The sequence below is a fragment of the Dromiciops gliroides genome, chromosome 4, assembly GCF_019393635.1.
Source record: "Dromiciops gliroides isolate mDroGli1 chromosome 4, mDroGli1.pri, whole genome shotgun sequence".
Classification (NCBI taxonomy): domain Eukaryota; kingdom Metazoa; phylum Chordata; class Mammalia; order Microbiotheria; family Microbiotheriidae; genus Dromiciops; species Dromiciops gliroides.
This window is the reverse complement of record NC_057864.1, coordinates 484593865-484614025: the sequence shown is the minus strand read 5'-3', so window position 1 is coordinate 484614025 and position 20161 is coordinate 484593865. Positions and strand designations below refer to the sequence as shown.

Below are 20161 nucleotides of genomic sequence, written 5' to 3'. Positions count from 1 at the left end.
CCCGGCTTTGGAATTTTTTGGTCCCTTGCAAAATTAGCTGCAGAAAGCCTGACCACCTGTAGTTATACAACACAGCACCAAATAGACATCAGCCTATAAGTCCACAAGCATTTATTAAGTACCCACTGTATGTCAGGCATTGTGGGAAACACTGGGGCTAGAAAGGAAGGCAAAAGACAGTTAGTTCATCCTTTCTTTCTTGGAGCTCACAGCCACTAGACCACAGAGCAAAGGATATCAAAATAGTATCACAGGGGAGTACTCACCTAAGAGTGACATCCACAGGAAATAGCTGTGACCACAGTAACCACAGTAACAATACTTGCAGTAGACATAGCATCGCCAAGCCCCAGTTGCTAGGTGGCTTCTTTGACTCAAGATTGCATCAGCTTTGCTATTGGTGCCTCGTCTGTAGCCTCACCTGCCCCTCTGATTAAGGGGCTGAACAAAAATCTCCCAAAGCTCCCATATAAAGAGGGCTCAGAAGCCTATATTGTTATTGTTCAGTCCCATCCAACTCTCTTTGACCCCATTTGGGGTTTTCTTAGCAAAGATCCTGGAGTGCGGTGCCATTTCCTTCTCCAGCTCATTCTACAGATGAGGAAATTGAGGCAAACAGGGTGAAGTGATTTGTTAAGGATCACACAACTAGTAAGTGGCTAAATTTAACTCAGGTCTTCCTGATTCCATGTCAAGCCACCTAGCGTGCCACCCAGCTGCCCCAAAGGAATTCTTTCCCACCAACTACCCTCATACCCCCAGTCCCCCCCCCCCATTCCCCCAGCATCCTTTTGTGGGTTGTCTTTCCCCATTAGATTGTAAGCTCCTTAATGTCAGGCGCTCAATAAATGCTTATTGGATTGCATTGTATTGGCGGGAAGTCCGGTTCTGCAGGACTGGAGCAGTTTCCAATTGCATCCTGTATCACCAGGAACCCGTCTGCCTCTCAGGACCCCGAAGGTCCTTGGGGACTCTCCAAAATGTTCTTTTATTCATGGTTCGTCAGCCATATCCCTTACAGCACTGTGTGTAGTCTCATGCAAAGAACGGACCTCACTGCTCTGCAGTCCTCTCTGCCTTCGCTAAGGACTTTTCACTTCCCAACAGTTAACGCTCGCCTCAGTATTTGATCTGAGCTGACTTTTATTCGTATTTCTTCCACACGTGCTCTCCCCCTGCCCCTTTCAGCAAGCAAACTTTTGACTTAGACGGAGAGGAAATCCCTTGTTTCCTGAGGCAGCGCCTTTCACTTGGGGATAGCTTGGGGTCTTTGCAATTCCCACCCATCCCAAGCGGGACAAGTCGAATCTCTTCCGCATTTAAGCTGAGGCTGCTTCTGGCTGGGAAGTCCCGTTCTCCCTTTCAAGGGGCACTGATGAACTTCCCATGTCCCCTCAAAAGCCCAAACCATCTCGTCCTCTGGAGTTTATTGTGGCTTTTTCCGGGGGGGTGTGGTGGGGGGAGAGACAGAGGTTGAATTTCTCTCCTTTCTCCCACTCCAAGGATTCCTTCTCAGAATCTGGTTGTCTGTGACCAACACGAAACTGCTGGATGTGAAAATCTACTATTCCAAATACAAGCCTCTCTCAGTGATCTAGCCCCAGCTTCTTAAACTGTGGGTATCGACCCAATAATCGAATGTGGGGGTCGCAAAAAAACTTGGCGACGGTAAACCTATTTTATATACCTGGGCTTGGATAAAAATTTCTGAGACGAAAAGGGGTCTCTAGTGGAAAAAGTTTAATCCCCCAGACTTCCTGTTGCACTTAGTGGAGATACCCCAATTGGCCTGCGATAGCCAACCCTTCCTCGTACCTAATTCCATATCTCTAATTGATTGACTCAATTGAGAGAGGGTCTCACCGGACAAAGGAATCTTGTCATTTACTTTTAGTGGGGTGGGGGCAATTGCTTAGGCTGAGCATTGACCAGAAAAAATGTCTTTATCTGGTCAGTAAAGTTGAAAGTATCTCAGTATCCTGAGGGGAAAATTTCAATTAAAAAAAAATAAAGGTCATTAGGTTGTCTAAGAAAGGTTTACCAGGCAGGCAGCACCTTAAAGAATTCTCAAATATTTTAACTTGTGGCTGAGCAAGTAAATCTGCAAGGGGGGGAGGGGGCATGTGTGCAGAGCGGGGAACTCGGCGTGGGGGGCGGGGCAGAAGGGGGAGCCCAAGTGAGGATCGGAAGCCGAATAGCACCAAGCGGGATCTAGCCCGGGACGGCCGCGCAGGGAAGGCTTTTGTCTGGCTGGGGGCGGGGACTACGCACGCGCAAAGAGCGTGCTGGGTAGAAGCCGGGGAAAATCCTCTCGTACCCGGCACGGAGAGGCCGCGCGTGCGCGTGCGCGGCGGCCGGAACCCGCGTGCTGCTGCGGAACCTGTACGCATAGGTCTTGGGTTTCCGAGGGGGCCTCGGAAAGGGCCGGCCCGGCGGAGACAGATGAACGGCGGACCCCACAGCGATGATGGCCGCCTGACAACCCGCGGGGAGGCGCCGGGAGCGGACGGACGGAGCGGCGGCGGAGGAGACGGAGCCTTGGCGGCGGAGGCAGGTGCGATGAGCTGGGGAGGCCCCGGGGGAGCCGGGGGACCCAGGGCTGGAGGGGGCGGTGGGGGCGCTCTCCGGGGGTTGGCCTGCCCCGCCCCCTCCGTCCCCCGGAGAGCGAGGGGAGAGGGGCGAGCCCCGCCCCCGCTGAGGCCTCCCTCCCCCTCCCTCCTCCTCTCCCCCTCCCCTTCTCTCCCCTTGCCCCCTCCCCATCCTCTTTCTCCCCTCCTCCCCATCTCCCTCCTCCTCTCCCCCTCCCCCTTCTCTCCCCTTGCCCCCCTCCCCCTCTTCTCCCCTCCCTCATTCTCTCCCCCTCCCCTTGCTCCTCCTTCCCATCCTCTTTCTCTCCTTCCCTCCTGAGTCCTCTCCACTCCCTCCTCCTCTCCCCCTCCTCTGCCCTCCCTCCTCTCCCCTCCCCCCTCCCCTTCTCTCCCCTTGCCCCCTCCCCCTCTTCTCCCCTCCCTCCTCCTCTCCTCCTCCCCCTCCTCTGCCCTCCCTCCTCCTCTATCCCTCCCCCTCCTCCCCCCCATACTCCTTTTCTTTTCCTCCCTAAAGCCCCAGGTGCTCCCCTCTCCACTTATGAGCCGTCTCCATCCCCGGGACTCAGACATCCCCGCCCCAGCTTCTCTTGGGTGGTCCCGGGCCCCAGACAGGGCACACTCTCCCTAGAGACCCCTTCGTCAGCTCGGTCCCCTTCTTAACTACCCCCTTTTCCTCTCTACTACTCTCAGCTCCCGAGCTCCTTTTCCTTATGCCCGTTCCCTTCCCTATCAGTCAGTCACTCAGCAAACATTTAACCGGTGCCTGACTTGTCCCTGTTTGACTCTAAGCTGCTTGACAGTTGTAGCTTCTGTGCCTAGCCCAGTGGCAGGGGCTTGGTAGCTGATAATGGGCAGCTACATGACTCAGTGGATAGAGCTCTGGGCCTGGGTCGGGAAGACTCACTGGCTGTGTGACCCTCGGCAAGTCACTTTCCCGTTTGACTTAATCCACTGGGAAAGGAAAGGGCAACCCCATAGACAGTACTGGTGTGCTGTGGTCTACAGGTCAGGAACAACACTTGCCTGGGCACATAAAGATGACAACCCCAGACCAAGTGTGGTCCCTGCCAACGTCCTCAGGTCTCCTCCACCCCCACCCCCCTTCCCATTCCCAGGCCGCTCTCCTGGTCCATCTCCTCTTTTCTGTCCCCTTGACACCACACTGGGAGTGGGGTTTCCACTGGGCTTCTTCTTGGGTGAAAGCCTGAGGGCTGTCCCTCCCCCAGCAGGGATCCCCTCCCCCAACCCCCTCATCCAAACTCTCCTCTTTTAATTAACTGCTCCTTCTTGGCTCCTTCCAGACCCTCTCTCACTGTACTTCCTCCCTATCACTCTCCCCCTATGCCTGCAAGCATCATTTCTCCTGGGGAGAATAGAAATGTCCAGCTTTTCCTAGAGTTTCCATTTTGCAAAAGTTCTTTTGGAAGAGTTTTGCATCTTTGTCTATTCACTTGAGCTCCCTTGCTGAGAGTCCTTTGTTTCCTTCCTTTCTGTTGCCTATAAGAGAGTCTTGTAAGCACACGGAAGTCCCACCAGCATCCTGCTTCTTCATTGCTGCAAGTGTGTTCCTAATTCATCTGTTACAGCAGATTATCGGGATACCCGAGTCTCCCCCTCAACACTGGTTTGCCATGTTTCCTTGCTCCCTTTCCAATATGTATGTTTTGAGGAGGAAGACCCTCTTTTGTTTCTTATACACTGGGTACTCAAAAATGCTTTTTAACTAACAATTCCATGTCTTTGCTCTTCCAAGTCATCTGATCTCTATTTGCCCTGCTGCCCATCTCTATGGCAGTCTAGCACTGAGAGTTGCCCCTTAAGCATGTCTTCTCCTGTCACCCACTGGATCTCCACTGCCTTCTCGAGCTCTGGGGTTCATCTGGTGGTGGAGCACAGACCCCAGGAGTGTGCAGGTCCATGGCAGCCTCTACTCTGGTTTTGGTTGCAATTGGTTGTGATCCCACCTATTTGAGGTGACATCAGCGAACCCAAGTGAAACCTTTACATTTTGAAAGGTATTGGTTTGGTTTGACAGAAGGAGCAGCTTCTGTTTTCCCCGGAGATCCACTGCTCTTTGATTTATCTTTGCTGCCCAGGCTGTGGCTACAGTCAGGAACTCTAGCAACACATTTGAGGCTCTAGAGTCATCATAGGTATTGAGGCAATCATTTTCATGAGAGGCTTAGGGTTTGAGGAACAGCCCTAACTGTGTCTCTGCTGGCATGTTTGATTATGGAAATGCTTTCTGGCCAAAGCAGCTGTTTCCAGACACTGCCTGTTCCTCCGAAGATGTGCAGCCTCATTCTCTGGACACAAATCAGTCTAAGAACTTATAAAGTTAGTCCCTTTCCACCTACTGACTAGGAACCCAGAGTCCTTTTCTAAATGAATTTTAAATTCTCAGAGTGAGCATATTTCCTTCAGTTTGGGCTAGAGTCATATGACAGAGTAGTAGCTCATTCCTGATCTCTGGAGAAGTTTGCTTTTCTCATAGGCACCATAAAAATAAAGTCAGAAAGGGACAGAGGGAGGGAGAACTGACTGAGATGGTTCTCTTTCTGTCTAGATTAACAGGCAGTAGGATGGCAGGTGAACAGAAACCCTCCTGTAATCTCCTGGAACAGTTTATCTTACTGGCCAAAGGCACCAATGGCTCGGCCCTCACCGCTCTCATAAGTCAGGTCCTAGAAGCTCCTGGTGTGTACGTGTTTGGAGAGCTGCTGGAGCTGGCCAACGTACAGGAGGTAAGTGCGGTCTGAGCTGTGCGATGCTCCCCCCTTCCCCGGGGCTTCTCCACCTGGAGCCAGGTCTCCAGGGACCTCTTTGTTAGGGAACCATAGACCTCAGAGCTGGTGACCAGCACCAGGGACCTGCAGGGGCCCAGGCTGCACAGAGGAGGAGGAGGGTGGGCAGGGGAGGCCTGGCTGGGCCGACATCCTCGGCTCACTCTGTTTAATGTTATTGCTGACGATCTGGGTGAAGGAATTGAGAAACATGGTCGTTTAGGCCTCGAGGTGGAAGCGGGAATAAAGCTCCCAAGGGCCTTTGTCCTTCAAAACCAGAGTTCTCAGTGAATGTAATGTCTCTGTGACTGATGCAGACACAGGATGAGGGCGGCTGGACAGGAACAGCATGTTAGAAAGTGACCAGGTAAACCCCAGTGACTGCACAGGGTGGGAAGCATGGTGGAGGAAGCCCACGTGGGGCCACTCTGAGGACAGGAGGATGCTGGGACATAACAGAAGGAACCTGAGATTGAGCCCAAGAGATGTCTCTTTGGGCAGACCCTTGTTAGAGCCACTGCCGTGCTTTGGTCACAGGGAAAATCAGTCACAGTCTGGTCAGAAAAACAATTACATGGAGAAACTGGAGAGGAGGGAGTCAGTGACATGACCAGCACTGTAATGAGTCCGCTGACAGCCCGTGTGGTCTTGGTGTTGGTGTTGCTCGTGTCCTTGGGGGTCTTTGAGGCTGTTTGCCTGCAGCAGGGCAGTGGAAAGTCTGGGTGAAGCTGAGGTTCCCCTGTCCTGTTTCTCCTGCTGGCACAGTCACACATGTGCACTTATGCATCTGAGACTCCAAGCAGCCTCTTGCTAACAGCCCATTCCCCAGCCCCACATAGAAATCTTTCTCAGGTTAGTTGTAATCCATGCAGGAAGCCACGGCAAGGGGATAAAGAGAAGGTGGCTTTTTAGGCTGGGGTTCCAGGGGCTCTTTGCTGAAGTCCTAGAGGCTGCTTTGACGCTTCTTGCTTGGGGAGCCCTCCCTTGGGTCCTCAGTCAATCCATTTGGGAGTAGTTAGCCCAGAGTGCCCAAGGTCTGCAGCACAGCGTCCTCACTTAGAATAGCCCTGGTTAGTGTTGCCGGAGCCTCTGTGTGTGTGAGGGGGTTACCCATGCACCCCGCCTTCTCCCAGCATCCTGGCCCACAACAAGTGCTGCACAGTCCAAAGTATTTTCATGTTTGTTGTCTCATTCCATCTTCGCCGTGCCCCCCACCTCCTTGGGAGGGGCTTGTGGCCAAGCCAGCATGCCATTGTCAATCTTCCAGCTCCTTTCTACTCTTGCCTTGGCTCCCTGTGGCTCTGGAAGCCTAAACAACGGAGCTACGTTAAGTCACTGCCAGGAGACCGTGGTTTGGGACTGTTGAGGGAAGCTGTGGAGAAGGTGTTTGGGCTTTGAAGCAGAGCATGGATAGCTGCTTCTGGGTAATTCTGTGGTCCCTGGTCAGAAAGCGGAGCCTGGCCAAGATTCCCCCCCCCCCCCGCCCCCCAAGGTTCTTTTTTCCTCTGGGTCAGTGCTCTCAGGAGGGGCCTGGGACCCAGATGCCCTGGCCTGACAAACACTTCCGGTAGCTGTGGCACTCTGTGCCCCTGAACTCCCTCTTTGAGTCCCAGGATGGATGCTGGGAAATGAAGGGCCTCTGGAGCTGCCACTGCCCAGGGGCCTGGCCCATTTGGAGTGGGGGGCCGTGTGCTTGTCTGCCCCGGTCCTGGGGAGGAGTCATCCTCAGGGCTGGGAGAGGAGGGTGCCCCAAACATCCACTGGGTCAGGAGCGTGTCTGGTCTCCTGAGGCCTCAGCAGCTCTTGAGATGGCAGTGAACATTAGCAGTACAGGGGGCTGTGGTTTCCAGCTTTATGAGATCTTCCTTGGCCCCAGCCTGATTTCCTTCCTGCCCCGTCTGGCTTCACCGTGCCGGTGCTGATTGGCCCTTTGAAGTACGCAGGGGGAGGACAAGCCTGTTAGACTGAAGACTCGGGTGGACCCAGGACACCTGAGGGTTCTGGGAGGTTTTGCTCAGCCCTGAGGGGAATGAATGGTCCTTGGATTTGGGCCCGCGCCGCTCATTCCTCATTCTGGGGTGGCAGAGGTTTGGGGAATCTCCTAGTCACATCTAGTGAGTCAGAGCTACTTAGGTGTGTGGGAGGGCAGGCCTATCGTCCTTCTCCCCCTTGTTGGAAGGGGCCGCAGGCCGCTACCATCTCCCATCCACTACACTAATCTTTCCTGTGCCATCCCCGACAAAATGTCAGCTGCAGCCACTAGACCCCAATGCCAGGACGGCACCAGCTGCTGCATGGCTGTTGAACTTTCCTTCTCCCACAGCTCGCAGAAGGTGCTAATGCTGCCTATTTCCAGCTGCTGAGCCTGTTTGCCTATGGAACGTACCCAGACTATATAGGTGAGTCAGTCAGCACCTTTCTGGGGCCCTCTGGGGACAGCGGAGCCACATCCACAAGATAGGGGGTGGTGACTTCTCAGCTCTGCTGTCAACTTCCTGTACCTGTCTCAGTTCCCAAATAGGCTGAATAGGGGTTATGGTCATTCTCATTATCGTTCCAGAGAGAAATAGTGTCAACCAATAAGCATTTGGTAAGCACTTGCTGTATGCCCGGCGCTTGGGATACAAAGACAAAATAACAGTCTATCAGGGGAGACCCCGTGCACACACAATGAAGTTTACAAAACTTCATAGGAAGGGAAAGTTGGTGCCTGCTATCTCCTTAGTGGCACTGTAGATTGGCAAACACATACAGAGAAGAACTTGGCAGGATCTCATTTAGTGTGAGCAAGCCAGGGAGCACATGAGGCCCTAGAGGCCCAAAGACTGGGCTTAGAACCAAAAAAAAGCCAGGGCCTCTCTGACCTGTCCCAGAAACAGTCTGTGGGCCCAATGATGGTGAACTGGCCAAATAAACTGGGGTCTCTCGCTGTCACGGGCTGTTCTGCTGCCATAGAAATTAAAGGGAGGCAGAGCTGTGTGTGTGCAGGTTCAGGACGGATTGGGAAAGGCTGTGGCCGATGTGTGGTTATTGTTCTGAGTTTGTTTTTGAAAGGGTGTGTGTGTGTGTGTGTGTGTGTGTGTGTGTGTGTGTGTGTGTGTGTGTGTGTGTGTGTGTACACACCAGGAGGAAGTGCAGGGCCAGTATAGAGGTATAGACCTGGAGTTTTGTCAGTGTCGAGAACTCCCTTCACCAGTTCAGATCAGCGACTCATCCATAACTGACTTCTAGTCTTAGAGTCTTGTCTTGACTTGCCGAGGATCACACGACCAATATGTGTCAGTGACAGGTCTTGAACCCAGGCCTCCCTGGCTCTGTCCACTATATTTATTATATATGTGTCCTCTCATATTTGCGTTCTCTCATTTAAAGAGTTTCAATTTTGAGATTTTCTCTGGATACTTACAGTTTGGTTAGATTATTTGCTTAATATAATTTTGGGGGGGGGGTGGCGAGGCAGTTGGGGTTAAGTGACTTGCCCAGGGTCACACAGCTAGTAAGTGTTAAGTGTCTGAGGCCAGATTTGAACTCAGGTCCTCCTGACTCCAGGGCTGGTGCTCTATCCACTGAGCCATCTAGCTGCCCCTTAATATAATTTTTAAGAAGAAGAAATTCAAAGCAGCCAGAATGGAGCCATGCATAGACAGCGGGATTCCTGGAGTGGTTCAGTTGAGAATTTGGTCGGGAGTCTAGAGGTTCTTCCCCATAGAGGAAGAGGCCGTCTCACTTTTGTTCTTTCTCTTGTTTGGGGTCCGGGTGGCCTGAGCAGCCAACAAGGAGAGACTGCCTGAGCTCACCACCGCCCAGAAGAACAAGCTGAAGCACCTGACCATTGTCAGCTTGGCAGCAAGAATGAAGGTACAGGCCCGAGCACTTCCAAAAACAGTCACCATGCTGAAGCCTGGTGTGAGGCTGTGTTGGGCTCTCTCCAGCTGTCCTTGCCCCTTGGCTGACTCAGTCGGGACCCTAGGGTCCAGGGGTGGGTCACCTGTTACAGTTGCTCTGCACTTGATCTCCCTCCCCATTCTCTCATTTTCTCTCTCGTTCTCTCTCTTTCCCTCTCCCTCCTCTCTCCCCCCTCTTTCTCTCCCCTCACCCTCTCTTCTCCCCACCCTCTCCCCATCCTTTCTCTCTTTCATTCTCTCTCCCCCTCTTTCTTCTCTTTCTTTCCCCCTGCCTTCCCTCTCTCTCATTCTTTCTCTCTCTTCCCTCTCATCTCCCCCTCCCTCCCTCCCCCAAAGCAGAGTGACCTGTCTGCCCTCCCAGAATAGCTGACTGCTGAGATTTTCTCTCCTTGTCTGAGCTCTCAGCAGTGTCTTGCTTTCTCTCTTAGGTAGCCGTCTCAATACTTGTGATAGTGTTTTGAGTCTAACTCCATCTTTCCGTTACTAAACTTGGTCCTGCTTACACAGAGACCAAGGAGCTGCCACATAGCTGTGTCCCTGTGCATACATTTCCCTAATTCCTGTTATTTAGTCATTTTCAGTCACATTCGCCTCTTGGCAACCCCATGTGGGGTTTTCTTGGCAAAGACACTGGAGGGCTCGGCCATTTCTTTCTCCAGGTCATTTGACAGATGAGGAAACTGAGGCAAACAGAGTGCAGTGACTTGCCCAGGGTCACACAGCTCGTAAGTGTCTGAGGCCAGATTTGATCTCGGATCCTCCTGGCTCTGGGCCCGATGCTCTATCCACTGCAACACCAAGCTTCCCTCATTCCTGCGGTAGAGCTGAGATGCCCGAGAAGCCGGTGACATCGCCTCTGCTGTGTCCTCTGCCCCTCCTCGATGTTGGCCTTTTGTCCCTGACCTTTGGGGGCTGTAGTTCTGCCCTCTTTCCCACCCCCATTTCCCAGACACCTGTGACTTAGGAAGATCTCGAACAAGGTGTGAAAGGCCAAAATGCAATACAGAAGACGGTGGCCGGGTTCTCAGCCTGCCCTGGGAGGGGCCTTTAGAACCCTCCAGGCCGACCCCTCCTTGTACAGAGGAAGAAGCAAAGGCGCGATGGGGCAGCCCCAGTGCTTGGCAAGAGCGCGGCTCTGTGGCTCTGGGGGCTCCTGGGGTCCCTCCCATGGACTGGCTGAGTTGTCCCCTGGGTCAAGGCCTCTCTTGTTGCTTGTGCTGGCAGTCAGATTGGAGGCAGAGCTCTGGTAATTGTGGGGGTGCCTCCTGGCCTTTCCTCTCTCCTGCTTATGGAGAGATGCCCCAGCCGCGGGCAGGGGGCACTCACAGCATCCTGGGTTGGGTTGGGAGGGCCCTTAGAAGCTATCGAGTCCGACCCTCTCATTTTTCAGGTGAGGAAGTGGAGGCACAGAGGAGTTAAGGGACTTGCCTGGTCAGTATCTGAGGCAGAATTTGAACCTAGGTCTTGGGACTCTGAGGTCAGTGCCCTTTTCACAGTGTTGCACTGCTGCTCTAGGTCAGAGAGAGGAGACCCAGAGACAAAGGTTTATGTCCCTGCTGGGACAGAGGTTACTTTCCCTTCTCATCTTGCCCAAGGCACTGGGAGCCTATTGACTGGCCAACGTGCCCCACAGTGCTCTTGCCTGTGTCCCTTTGAAGTCCCGTCTGCCTGCCGTGGCTGGGCCTGTGCCTAAAACGTGGCCTGGCTTTCTTGGCAGTGTATACCCTACTCGGTGCTGCTGAAGGACCTCGAGATGCGGAATCTCCGGGAGCTGGAAGACCTCATCATCGAAGCCGTCTACACGGACATCATTCAGGGCAAGCTAGACCAGCACAATCAGCTTCTCGAGGTGGATTTCTGCATTGGCCGAGACATCCAGAAAAAGGACATCAACAGCCTCGTCAAGACCTTGCAGGAGTGGTGAGGCGGGGGTGTGGGCAGGGCGGTGGGCCTGGCCCTCCTCCAGCAGGACCAGGGGCTTCCACCTCAGCCCTGGCCTCCTCTGGCCTCTTGGGCTTTCTGGGCTCTGGACCTGTTTGCTTTGCAGCCAAAGCCATGGGTCATGGGAAGGCAGTGCTTCGTCCCCCTCCCGGCAGGCCCGGGCAGCCCCTTTGTCATCCCGACTGCTGTTCTAGCCTCGGCCCCCATGGCTTGTGGTGCTGCAGGATGGGCGGCCGGGGAGTGCTAGGCTCACCTGCCTCAGTTTACACCCCAGGGAAATGGGAAGGCCAATTCCTGGACTTGCTCTGCCTCCCAGGGTGTGGCAGGACCCAAGAAGGTTTCTGGGTGACAATGGGAGTTTGAAGGGCCCAGCTTGGGCTCCTGCCATGGGCCGAACTTGATGCCAGCTGTTTCAGAGGCCAAAGAAACTGGTGTCTGGCATTTGGGGTGGTGCCCTCCAGTGCTCGTGCAGAGTAAATTGGAGCCCACTTTCATTTGAATTTGCACTGCAGCTAACCTGTGTCAGCTCTCTAGAAATCAAAGTACCCAGCATCACGGCATTAAGGGACTACATGAGCATTCCACGTGGCTGAGTGGAGCTGCCTGTGGATGTACACAGACCTGTCTGTAGCACTTGTTTTCCCTCTTATTTCTGCATTACACACAAACACACAATTACAGAGTTCATGTGTGTGTGAGATAACAATGCTGCTGTGGTGTTGCTGGGTCCCCGGCTAGAAGCTGGACCAGATTGATGCTCAGCGGGCTTTGGAAAGAGGAAAGCAACCCCTTCTAGGGGAGATGCCGGGGGCTCTGAGGAGGGGGCTTCACCAGGGCCTCTCCAGACTGCAGCTCAGTGAGAAATGAAGGGGCTTCCTGTAGGTCGTAATGCGGCTGTCTTAAGGCACCGACAAAGATTAAACTCGAGGACGGTTGCATTTGAGGTCAGGTGTGGCACCCCCTCCAGTGATTCCGGGGAGCATTCCACGCCCAGCTGCCCCAGCCCACCTTCCCTTGCTAGCTTCTCTTCTTCGGGGGCAAGGGCCCTTGGCTTGAAGGGGCTCCCAGGGAAATGGGTAAATGGACGTTGTGAATAGGGAAGGGCATCTCTGGTCTCCAGCCGATGGCACCTGAGCCTGACTGTCCCCTCTGCAGGTGTGATGGCTGTGAAGCTGTCCTGCTAGGCATTGAGCAGCAGGTGCTGAGAGCCAACCAGTACAAAGAGAACTTCAGCCGGACTCAGCAGCAGGTGGAGGCCGAGGTAGGTGTGCCCTGGGGGGCTGGGGCTCCCAATTACAGACAGCTGTGCTGGTCAGAGTGAAACACGTTTGGGGCCTCTGAGGACATGGGGTTCTGCCAGGCCCCATCAAGAAGTTTGTGCAATCCATCACCAGGAACTGCAGTGATTTGGACTCATCTGGGGAAAGGCCAAGATAAGTAAGAAAGGTTCAAGGTGATAGATCAATGCCATTCAGGTGACCTTCAGGAAGAGCTTGCACAGGACACTGCCTGGAGTGTGGCTGCAGCAGCAGGTTGGTGTCCTCAGCAAGGCCTTGAGTGGAATTGGCACGAGGGAGTGTGCAAGGCCCAGAGTTTGTAGGGGAGGCAGGGAGGCATTCCAGGGACTAGTGGGCAGCCACCTAGAGTCAGCCAGGGTTTGAGGCACCAGGGAGCAGAACCCAGGATCCTGAGCCAGGCCTTTGGCCTTGAGACAAGACCTTTTCAGAGGTCATCACCTCACTGTGGAGGGGGACACCAGGGACTGTGGGCAGGGGGTCAGAGAAAAGGGAAAGTGAATTCTGCAAAGGGATGTTGGGGAAGGAGCTGCCTTGTTCTTGATCCACATGTGCTCAGAGGATAACAGCCAGAGATCTGGTTAGCACCTTGTTTGTGATGTGGACGCCCCAAGCATCCCCTCCACTTCCTGAGCTTATTTACAGTTGCTATAATTTGTTTTACACCTTTTTTTTTTTTATACCACCTAATGTACAGGAAAACTTTGTCCCAGCCAGAATCTGTTGTCACAAATGCTGAGTGAGCCAAGGTTTCTGGAGAGTGGCCTGTTCTTCCCCTGACTCTGAAACCACTTCTGTCGTGGCTCCCAGGTTTTCCTCTTTCCTAGACGTTATCCCCTCATGATCCTGCCCTTTGCACCCTGAGGTGGGGGGAGGATTCAGAAGCCCAAGGACCCCAACCAGGTTTTCCTGGTGAGACTCCCCTCCCTGGCCACGTACATGAATACTCCAAGTTAAGTGGATTTGCTTATTATTTCATTCATTGCTTTGTGGTGTCTAGGAGGGAAGATCATTTCTTGGGCTGAGCCAGATTGGAGCTCTGTGGCAGGCAGGGAGTGGTGCAGGAAAGCCTAAGACCTACCCCTGACCTCAAGGGGAATGCAGTCTATGTAACACGTATTTGGGGTGTCAGGTGATAGAGAATGCTGTGGCAGTGAGCCATGAGGAGGGGGAGAGTGTGCCAGGCAGGTTTGGGGGGGAGACAGGTGTGTCAGGAATGCCCACAGTGTGTCCAGTGGACAGTGAGTCAGCCTGGAGTGGAGGCTTCTGAATCCTCCCCCCACCTCAGGGTGCAAAGGGCAGGATCATGAGGGGATAACGTCTAGGAAAGAGGAAAACCTGGGAGCCATGACAGAAGTGGTTTCAGAGTCAGGGGAAGAACAGGCCACTCTCCAGAAACATTGGCTCACTCAGCATTTGTGACAACAGATTCTGGCTGGGACAAAGTTTTTCTGCACATTAGGTGGTATTAAAAAAAAAAAAAGTGTAAAACAAATTATAGCAACTGTAAATAAGCTCAGGAAGCGGAGGGGACGCTTGGGGCGTCCACATCACAAACAAGGTGCTAACCAGAACTGGCGGTTATCCTCTGAGCAAATGTGGATCAAGGACAAGGCAGGATTTGAACTCAGTCTCCTCTCTCCACCCATGTGTTCACAGCCCTCCCCATTCCCTCTTCTGAGGTCTAGCCCCCTTTCTCAGATGCTAGCTCTTGAAATCATTCAAGCCCAGCCTCATTTCTCCAAGTCCTTTCCAAGCTAAACATCCTGTGTGAGGATGCTGGAGGATGGGGCCTTGGCATATAGAATATTTGGAAAGATTCTGTGTTTTCTCAGATCGCTTCCACTGACACAAAACACTTCCATTTCTCAGCTGTCTGCAACAATTGGGCTGAACCTAGCAAAGAGGAGATTTTAGATGGATCGTTGACCAGACTAGGACTTTTGCAGTGCATTTTTTGACCCAAGTACAGGATGAAGGAGGCTTTGTGGCTGGATTGGGGTTAAATGAACTACATCTGCACTGTGAGTGAAGAGCCCAACAGCCCCCCTGCCTCAGGGGGTGGTGTCAGTGGATGCCCTGCCCCACTGTAGCCCCTTCATCCAGGGTGGGGGGACTCAGCTCTGGGAATCGCTGGATGTCTGTCCAGGATGGAGAGAAGATTGGAAACTGTTTAGGAGCCTTGATAATTGTTGTAAAGTCCAGCAAAGGTCATCACACTTGTTGGCAGGACCAGGAACAGGGTGGAACACTGCCAAGACACAGATTTAGGGTCCATGCAATAAGATTTGAGGGGGCTCTGAGAGGCAGCACCTGCCCTGGAGCCATTAAAGGAGCTCTAGAGGGGGTCTCAGTTGGGGCAGGCTGTATTAGATGATCTCTGAACCCGGCCCAGCTCTGACATTCTGTGATTCTTTGACCAGCAAAGCTGCTTGTGCCTAACAAAGTGACAGACTCCCTGAAGAACGACCTTGTGTGAAAGGACTGGGGAGTGTTGTTCATGAGGGGAGCCATGCCTGGCTGGTTTGCTTAGATCTTTTTGGATCAATAGCAGTGGAAATAAAAGGGATGTGGTAACTTTTGACAAGACCGCACTTTGGAGGCTGTCAGCTAGGGATCTCGAGGAGACCAGTTCCACTATTGTTGTGGCTGGTGAGTCACAAAGGGCAGGGATAAAGGGCATGTTCTTAGATGGGGGATCCGGGTAAGGACTGGGCATTTAGCATCTCTGAGAGGATTTGGAAGAAGGAGCTTCCCAGAAGTGCGGCACCAGGCCAGTGGGCAAGGACCGTAAGAAGTAGAGTTCATGTGAGTGAACAGAAAAGGGGCTGGCAAACTTGTAAAGGGTCAGCTGATGGCAAACTGCATCTGCCGTCAGTCCTTCCAAATGAGTCATCCCAACAAAAGGCCCTGAGCTCTTGGTTCTGACCCAGGACTTGGGTTCTGGGTATGCTTGTAGCCCGTTTCCTGACAAAGGCCCATTGTGCTGTTGCACATCAAAGGTCAGTCAAAATTTACCAGATTCCTCCTGGGTGCAAGGCCCTGTTGGACATCATTAGGAAGTATTGAGAACGCGCAGCCTAGGAGCCTCCTCTGGCTTATCTACAATTTGATCGAGTTGCTCAGGGCTTGGAAAAGAGCAGCTCAGAGACGGCAACCTCGTCCTGAGAGGGTCTGGATGCGGGATCAGCGTTAGGATTCCTCCGACTGAAATGGAGCCTCCTCGGGTAGAGTGGCTATGGACGGCCCACATAAGGGGGATGAAGACCCCGTGTGGCTGTCACAGGGCTGTTCTCCTGGGTTTGCTTTAAGGCCCGGAGATCCATCAGATGCTGTTTGAGATTGTTGGAGGCATCTCTGGAGCATCCATGGTATCCCGGGGCCACACTCATGTAGCAATGGCATTCCCTGCACTGTCAGCTGGCCTTGGCTCCATTATGATCTCCAATCTAGACTCCACTCATGCCCTTATTTCATTTCTCTCACTTGTTACTCAATCTGTCTCTGTTTCCCAGTGTCCTTCTCCCCTGGTTCCCCAGGCAGGGTTCTTTTTTCTTCTTCTTTTTTTGTTTGTTGTTGTTTTTGGCAGGACAGGTTAAGTGACTTGCCCAGGGTCACACAGCTAGTAAGTGTCAAGTGTCTGAGACGGGATTTGAATTCAGGTCCTCCAGGGCCGGTGCTTTATCCACTACACCACCTACCTGCCCCCCCCCCTTTTTAACTTTAAAAAAATTTATTTTATCATATCTTAATGTTTCATGGAGTCATTAGCTTCCACTTACTCAAGTTTATTTTTTTCATTAGTTACCATTTTTTTCAATTTTAATAGTATTTTTTCCAGTTACATGTAAAGATAGTTTTCAGCATTTGTTTTTATAATATTTTAAGTTCCAATTTTTTTTCCCTTCCCTCTCCCCTCCCCAAGACAGAAAGCAATCTGATATAGGTTATCTATGTACAATCACATTAAACCTATTTCTGCATTAGTCATGTTGTGAAAGAAGAATCAAAAAAGGGAAAAACCTCAAAAAAGAAAAAAAGACCAAAAAAATAGCAATAGTATGGTTCAATCTGCATTCAGAATCCACAGTTCTTTTTTCTGGATGTGGAGAGTATTTTCTATCATGAGTCCTTTGGAATTGTCTTGGATCATTGCACTGCTGAGAAGAGCAAAGTCTATCACAGTTGATCGTCACATAGCGTGGCTTTTACTGTGTACAGTGTTCTCCTGGTTCTGCTCACTTCACTCAGCATCTGTCCACTTAAGTCTTTGCAGGTGTTTCTGAAATCTGCCTGCTCATCATTCTTACAGCACAGTAGGATTCCATTACATTCATATACCACAACTTGTTCAGCCGTTCCCCAATTGATGGGCATCTCCTTGATTTCCAGTTCTTTGCCACTAAAAAGAGAGCTGCTATAAATATTTTTGTATGTTTGGTGGGTCCTTTCCCTTTTTTATGATCTCTTTGGGATACAGACCTAGTAGTGTTATTAGTGGGTCAGAGGGTATGCATAGTCCCATAGCCCTTTGGGCATAGTTCCAAATTGCTCTCCAGAATGGTTGGGTCATATTACAACTCCACCAATAATGCATTAGTGTTCCAATTTTTCCACAGCTTCTCTAACATTTATTATTTTCCTTTTTTGTCATATTAGCCAATCTGATAGGTATGAGGTGGTACCTCAGAGGTGTTTTAATTTGCATTTCTCTAATTAATAATTATTAAGAACATTTTTCCACATGGCTATAGATAGCTTTAATTTCTTCATCTGAAAACTGCCTATTTGTATCCTTTGACCATTTATCAATTGGGGAATGACTTATATTCTCATAAATTTGATTTAGTTCTGTATATATTTTAGAAATGAGGCCTTTAACAGAAACACTGGTTGTAAACATTGTTTCCCAGCTTTTTGCTTTCCTTCTAATCTTGGTTGCATTGCTTCCATTTGTACAAAACCTTTTTAATTTAATATAATCAAAATGATGTATTTTGCATTTCATACTATTCTCTATCTCTTGTTTGGTCATAAATTCTTCTCCTCATAGATCTGAGAGGTAAACTATTCCTTGTTTCCTAATTTGTCTGTGGTATCACCCTTTATCTAAATCATGTACCCATTTTAGCTTTATTTTGATGTATGGTGTAAGATGTTGGTCCATGCCTAGTTTCTGTCATACTATCTTCCAGTTTTCCCAAGTAGGGGTCTAAAGCTGGCTGGGGGTGGAGGCCACACAGGGTGCCAGTGAGACCAGACTCCTGTAGAACACTGGTGATAAGGACAGGCGGCGGTCACCAGATGCTCAGCGGTCATTTCTCGTGTCTCCCCCAGGTCACAAACATCAAGAAGACCCTCAAAGCCACAGCATCGTCATCTGCCCAGGAGATTGAGCAACAGCTGGCAGAGCGGGAATGTCCCCCTCATGCTGAGCAGCGGCAGCCCACCAAGAAGATGTCCAAAGTGAAAGGTCTGGTCTCCAGCCGCCACTAGGGCTGGCTGGGGCAGCCGGCACTCACTGAGCAGGGGAGGGGGAATAGCAGGGGCCATATTCCTCCCCTCCTGCTCTCAGTGGCTTCCGGAGCTGCCCACCAGGCAATCCCAGGTCTCCATCCTTTCATCGCCTTCCCCCTGCCTGGTACGGTTCTAGCTACCCCAAGCTTTCCCTTGCCCTTGTCCCCTTCAGACTCAGGGGCTCCAGGGATGCCATCTAATAGTGTCAGACACTGCCCTGCTTCCCCTCACACTCCTCTCCCTCTCTCCCTAAGGACTTTCTCCCTCCTAGCCTCTCTCTGCACTATTCAGTGGTGATCATAGGTCAGAGGAAACTTTGGCCCACACGTGTTCCTCCTCCAGAGATAATGACCTGTAGGAGGCCCTTCTCTGGGTGATGCCCTGGGTCCCTCCTTCCCACACCAAATGCCCCCTAGACACGTCCCTCCACAGTCTAGCCAGGTGTCAGCAATCCAGGAGTCTTCTCCCTGCCTCGTCACTAGTTGGCAGCTCTGATTCAAGCAACAGAGGGATGTGTTCTGGGCTGTGTTTACTAAACCCCCCGGGTTTCTTGCCTCCTAAGCCTAGTCCATGTTTCTCACCTGTTGGAAAGCACTGGCTCAGCTGCTGCCCGGGGAGGTGACTAGGCCCCAGCAGAACGGTGCTCTGTGTCTTTGTTCAGTGTGGTGCTGGCTGGCAGAAGCTGCCTCTCCGGTGACATCCCCGCTTCTGGCAGCCTGCTGCCTCTAACTTCTCAGACCTCCTTTGTCTGGCAGGGCCGTCTGCAGATGCCTCCCCTCCGAGAGCCTCGAATGCCAAGGGACTCCATCCTTGGTGGGAGAGTTTGCTGCTGTGCCCCAGCCCTCTTACTTCTCCTCACTTAGCAGTGGCCCAAAGCCCTTTGATGGTGGCATTCTGGCAAAGGAAATGGACTTGACTAGCATTTCTGAACTTGAACTGTTTCAGGTTGTATTTTAATTTTTTTGTACAGGTTTTGACTCTAAGACATTTCAACATTTTGTTTTCCTCTTTTTTCCTTTGTTGACATTTGTTACAGAGCAACAGCAGGTGATTCACACCTAGTTGGAGGGTTTTGTTTTTTCAAAAGTGGGAGGTGGGGATTCTGGCCTGATGCTGAAACAACAGCTCAAATGGAGGAAAAAAAGCACACTTTAGAAAAAAATAAAAACGCCAATTTAATGTACTCAAGTGTGGAGCAGGTTGGGTTCCACTACTGCTGCTTTGGGATGTGGAAGTCACGTGGTTCAGTGAAATTCATCAGTGGAGAGTGCCCAGCAACTGTCTACCATTGATTAGTGAGAGGCAGGAGGGGCACAGCAGTGTGCAGGGTTGTGTGCTCATAGCTCAGTGAGAAAATGTGCATTCAGTGTGTGGTCTCTGTTCCACTATAACTCCAAACCCTGAATGTTCTTCTGCTGGTTTGCTAGACCAGACTTCTTAGACTAGTTAGACAAGCTCTCACATTCAGAATTTCCCTCTGGTCCTTGTCTTTTCAAGTTAGGATGTGATCTTCGGCCCATAGAAAGGCACATTCCGAACGTTGTGGCAAATAGGAAATTCACCTCTGAATTTCCCAGTATTCACTGACTGCTTCTTTTTGGATTTATAAACTTGCTTGGGAACTAAGGAGTGGCGGGCCCATTCCCTACATGGTTTTGCTGTTCTTGTTCCAGGAGACTCAAGTGAGTTCAGTGCCCGCCCCCCATAGTGACTCCTTAGTCCCTTCCTAAATTTCATCCAGCCGCCCTGCTGAGGGCTGTCTACAACATGTGACTGACCGGCTATATCCAATTTCATGTCTCTCCATAAATAAGTACTTTCATTAGCATGGCATAGCAAAATAAGCAGAAGTATAGGTGTTTTTAGGGCTAATACATTAATTTCGGGAGAGAAGTTTGGGGCCCTTAGGCACCCCACAAGAAGGAGGAATGTTCCAAAGCAGACATTTTAGAGGTTCCCCATCCAGAGGTCAAGGGCTGGCTTGAGGTATCCATTGGTAGCATGACTGATAGTCTGTGAAAGCTCAGTTCAGGTGCCAGGTGGTATTTTCTAATCCGTGGATGCCGGTAGCACCGCAGACAATATACATGTCCAGCTTACTTGTAACCGGTGAAACTTTCTAATGAAACACA

The 20161-nt window shown here is 51.5% G+C and overlaps 1 protein-coding gene across 1 annotated transcript; it reads left to right on the top strand.

Annotated features, from left to right (window-relative positions):
- The first annotated feature begins 2348 nt into the window (after positions 1-2348).
- Positions 2349-19649, top strand: COPS7B (COP9 signalosome subunit 7B). Its single transcript, XM_043964798.1, has 7 exons — positions 2349-2554; positions 5155-5332; positions 7695-7770; positions 9141-9229; positions 10994-11196; positions 12373-12478; positions 17850-19649. Exons 2-7 carry the CDS (start codon positions 5171-5173, stop codon positions 18006-18008), a joined length of 795 nt encoding a protein of 264 aa, XP_043820733.1. The 5' UTR covers positions 2349-2554; positions 5155-5170; the 3' UTR covers positions 18009-19649.
- Positions 19650-20161: the final 512 nt, after the last annotated feature.

Coding starts and splice junctions, on each gene's coding strand:
- COPS7B (XM_043964798.1), top strand. CDS start 5,171: ATGGCAGGTGAACAGAAACCCTCCTGTAATCTCCTGGAACAGTTTATC. Junction 5,333..7,694: donor AGCTGGCCAACGTACAGGAG/GTAAGTGCGGTC, acceptor CTTCTCCCACAG/CTCGCAGAAGGTGCTAATGC. Junction 9,230..10,993: donor GCTTGGCAGCAAGAATGAAG/GTACAGGCCCGA, acceptor CTTTCTTGGCAG/TGTATACCCTACTCGGTGCT.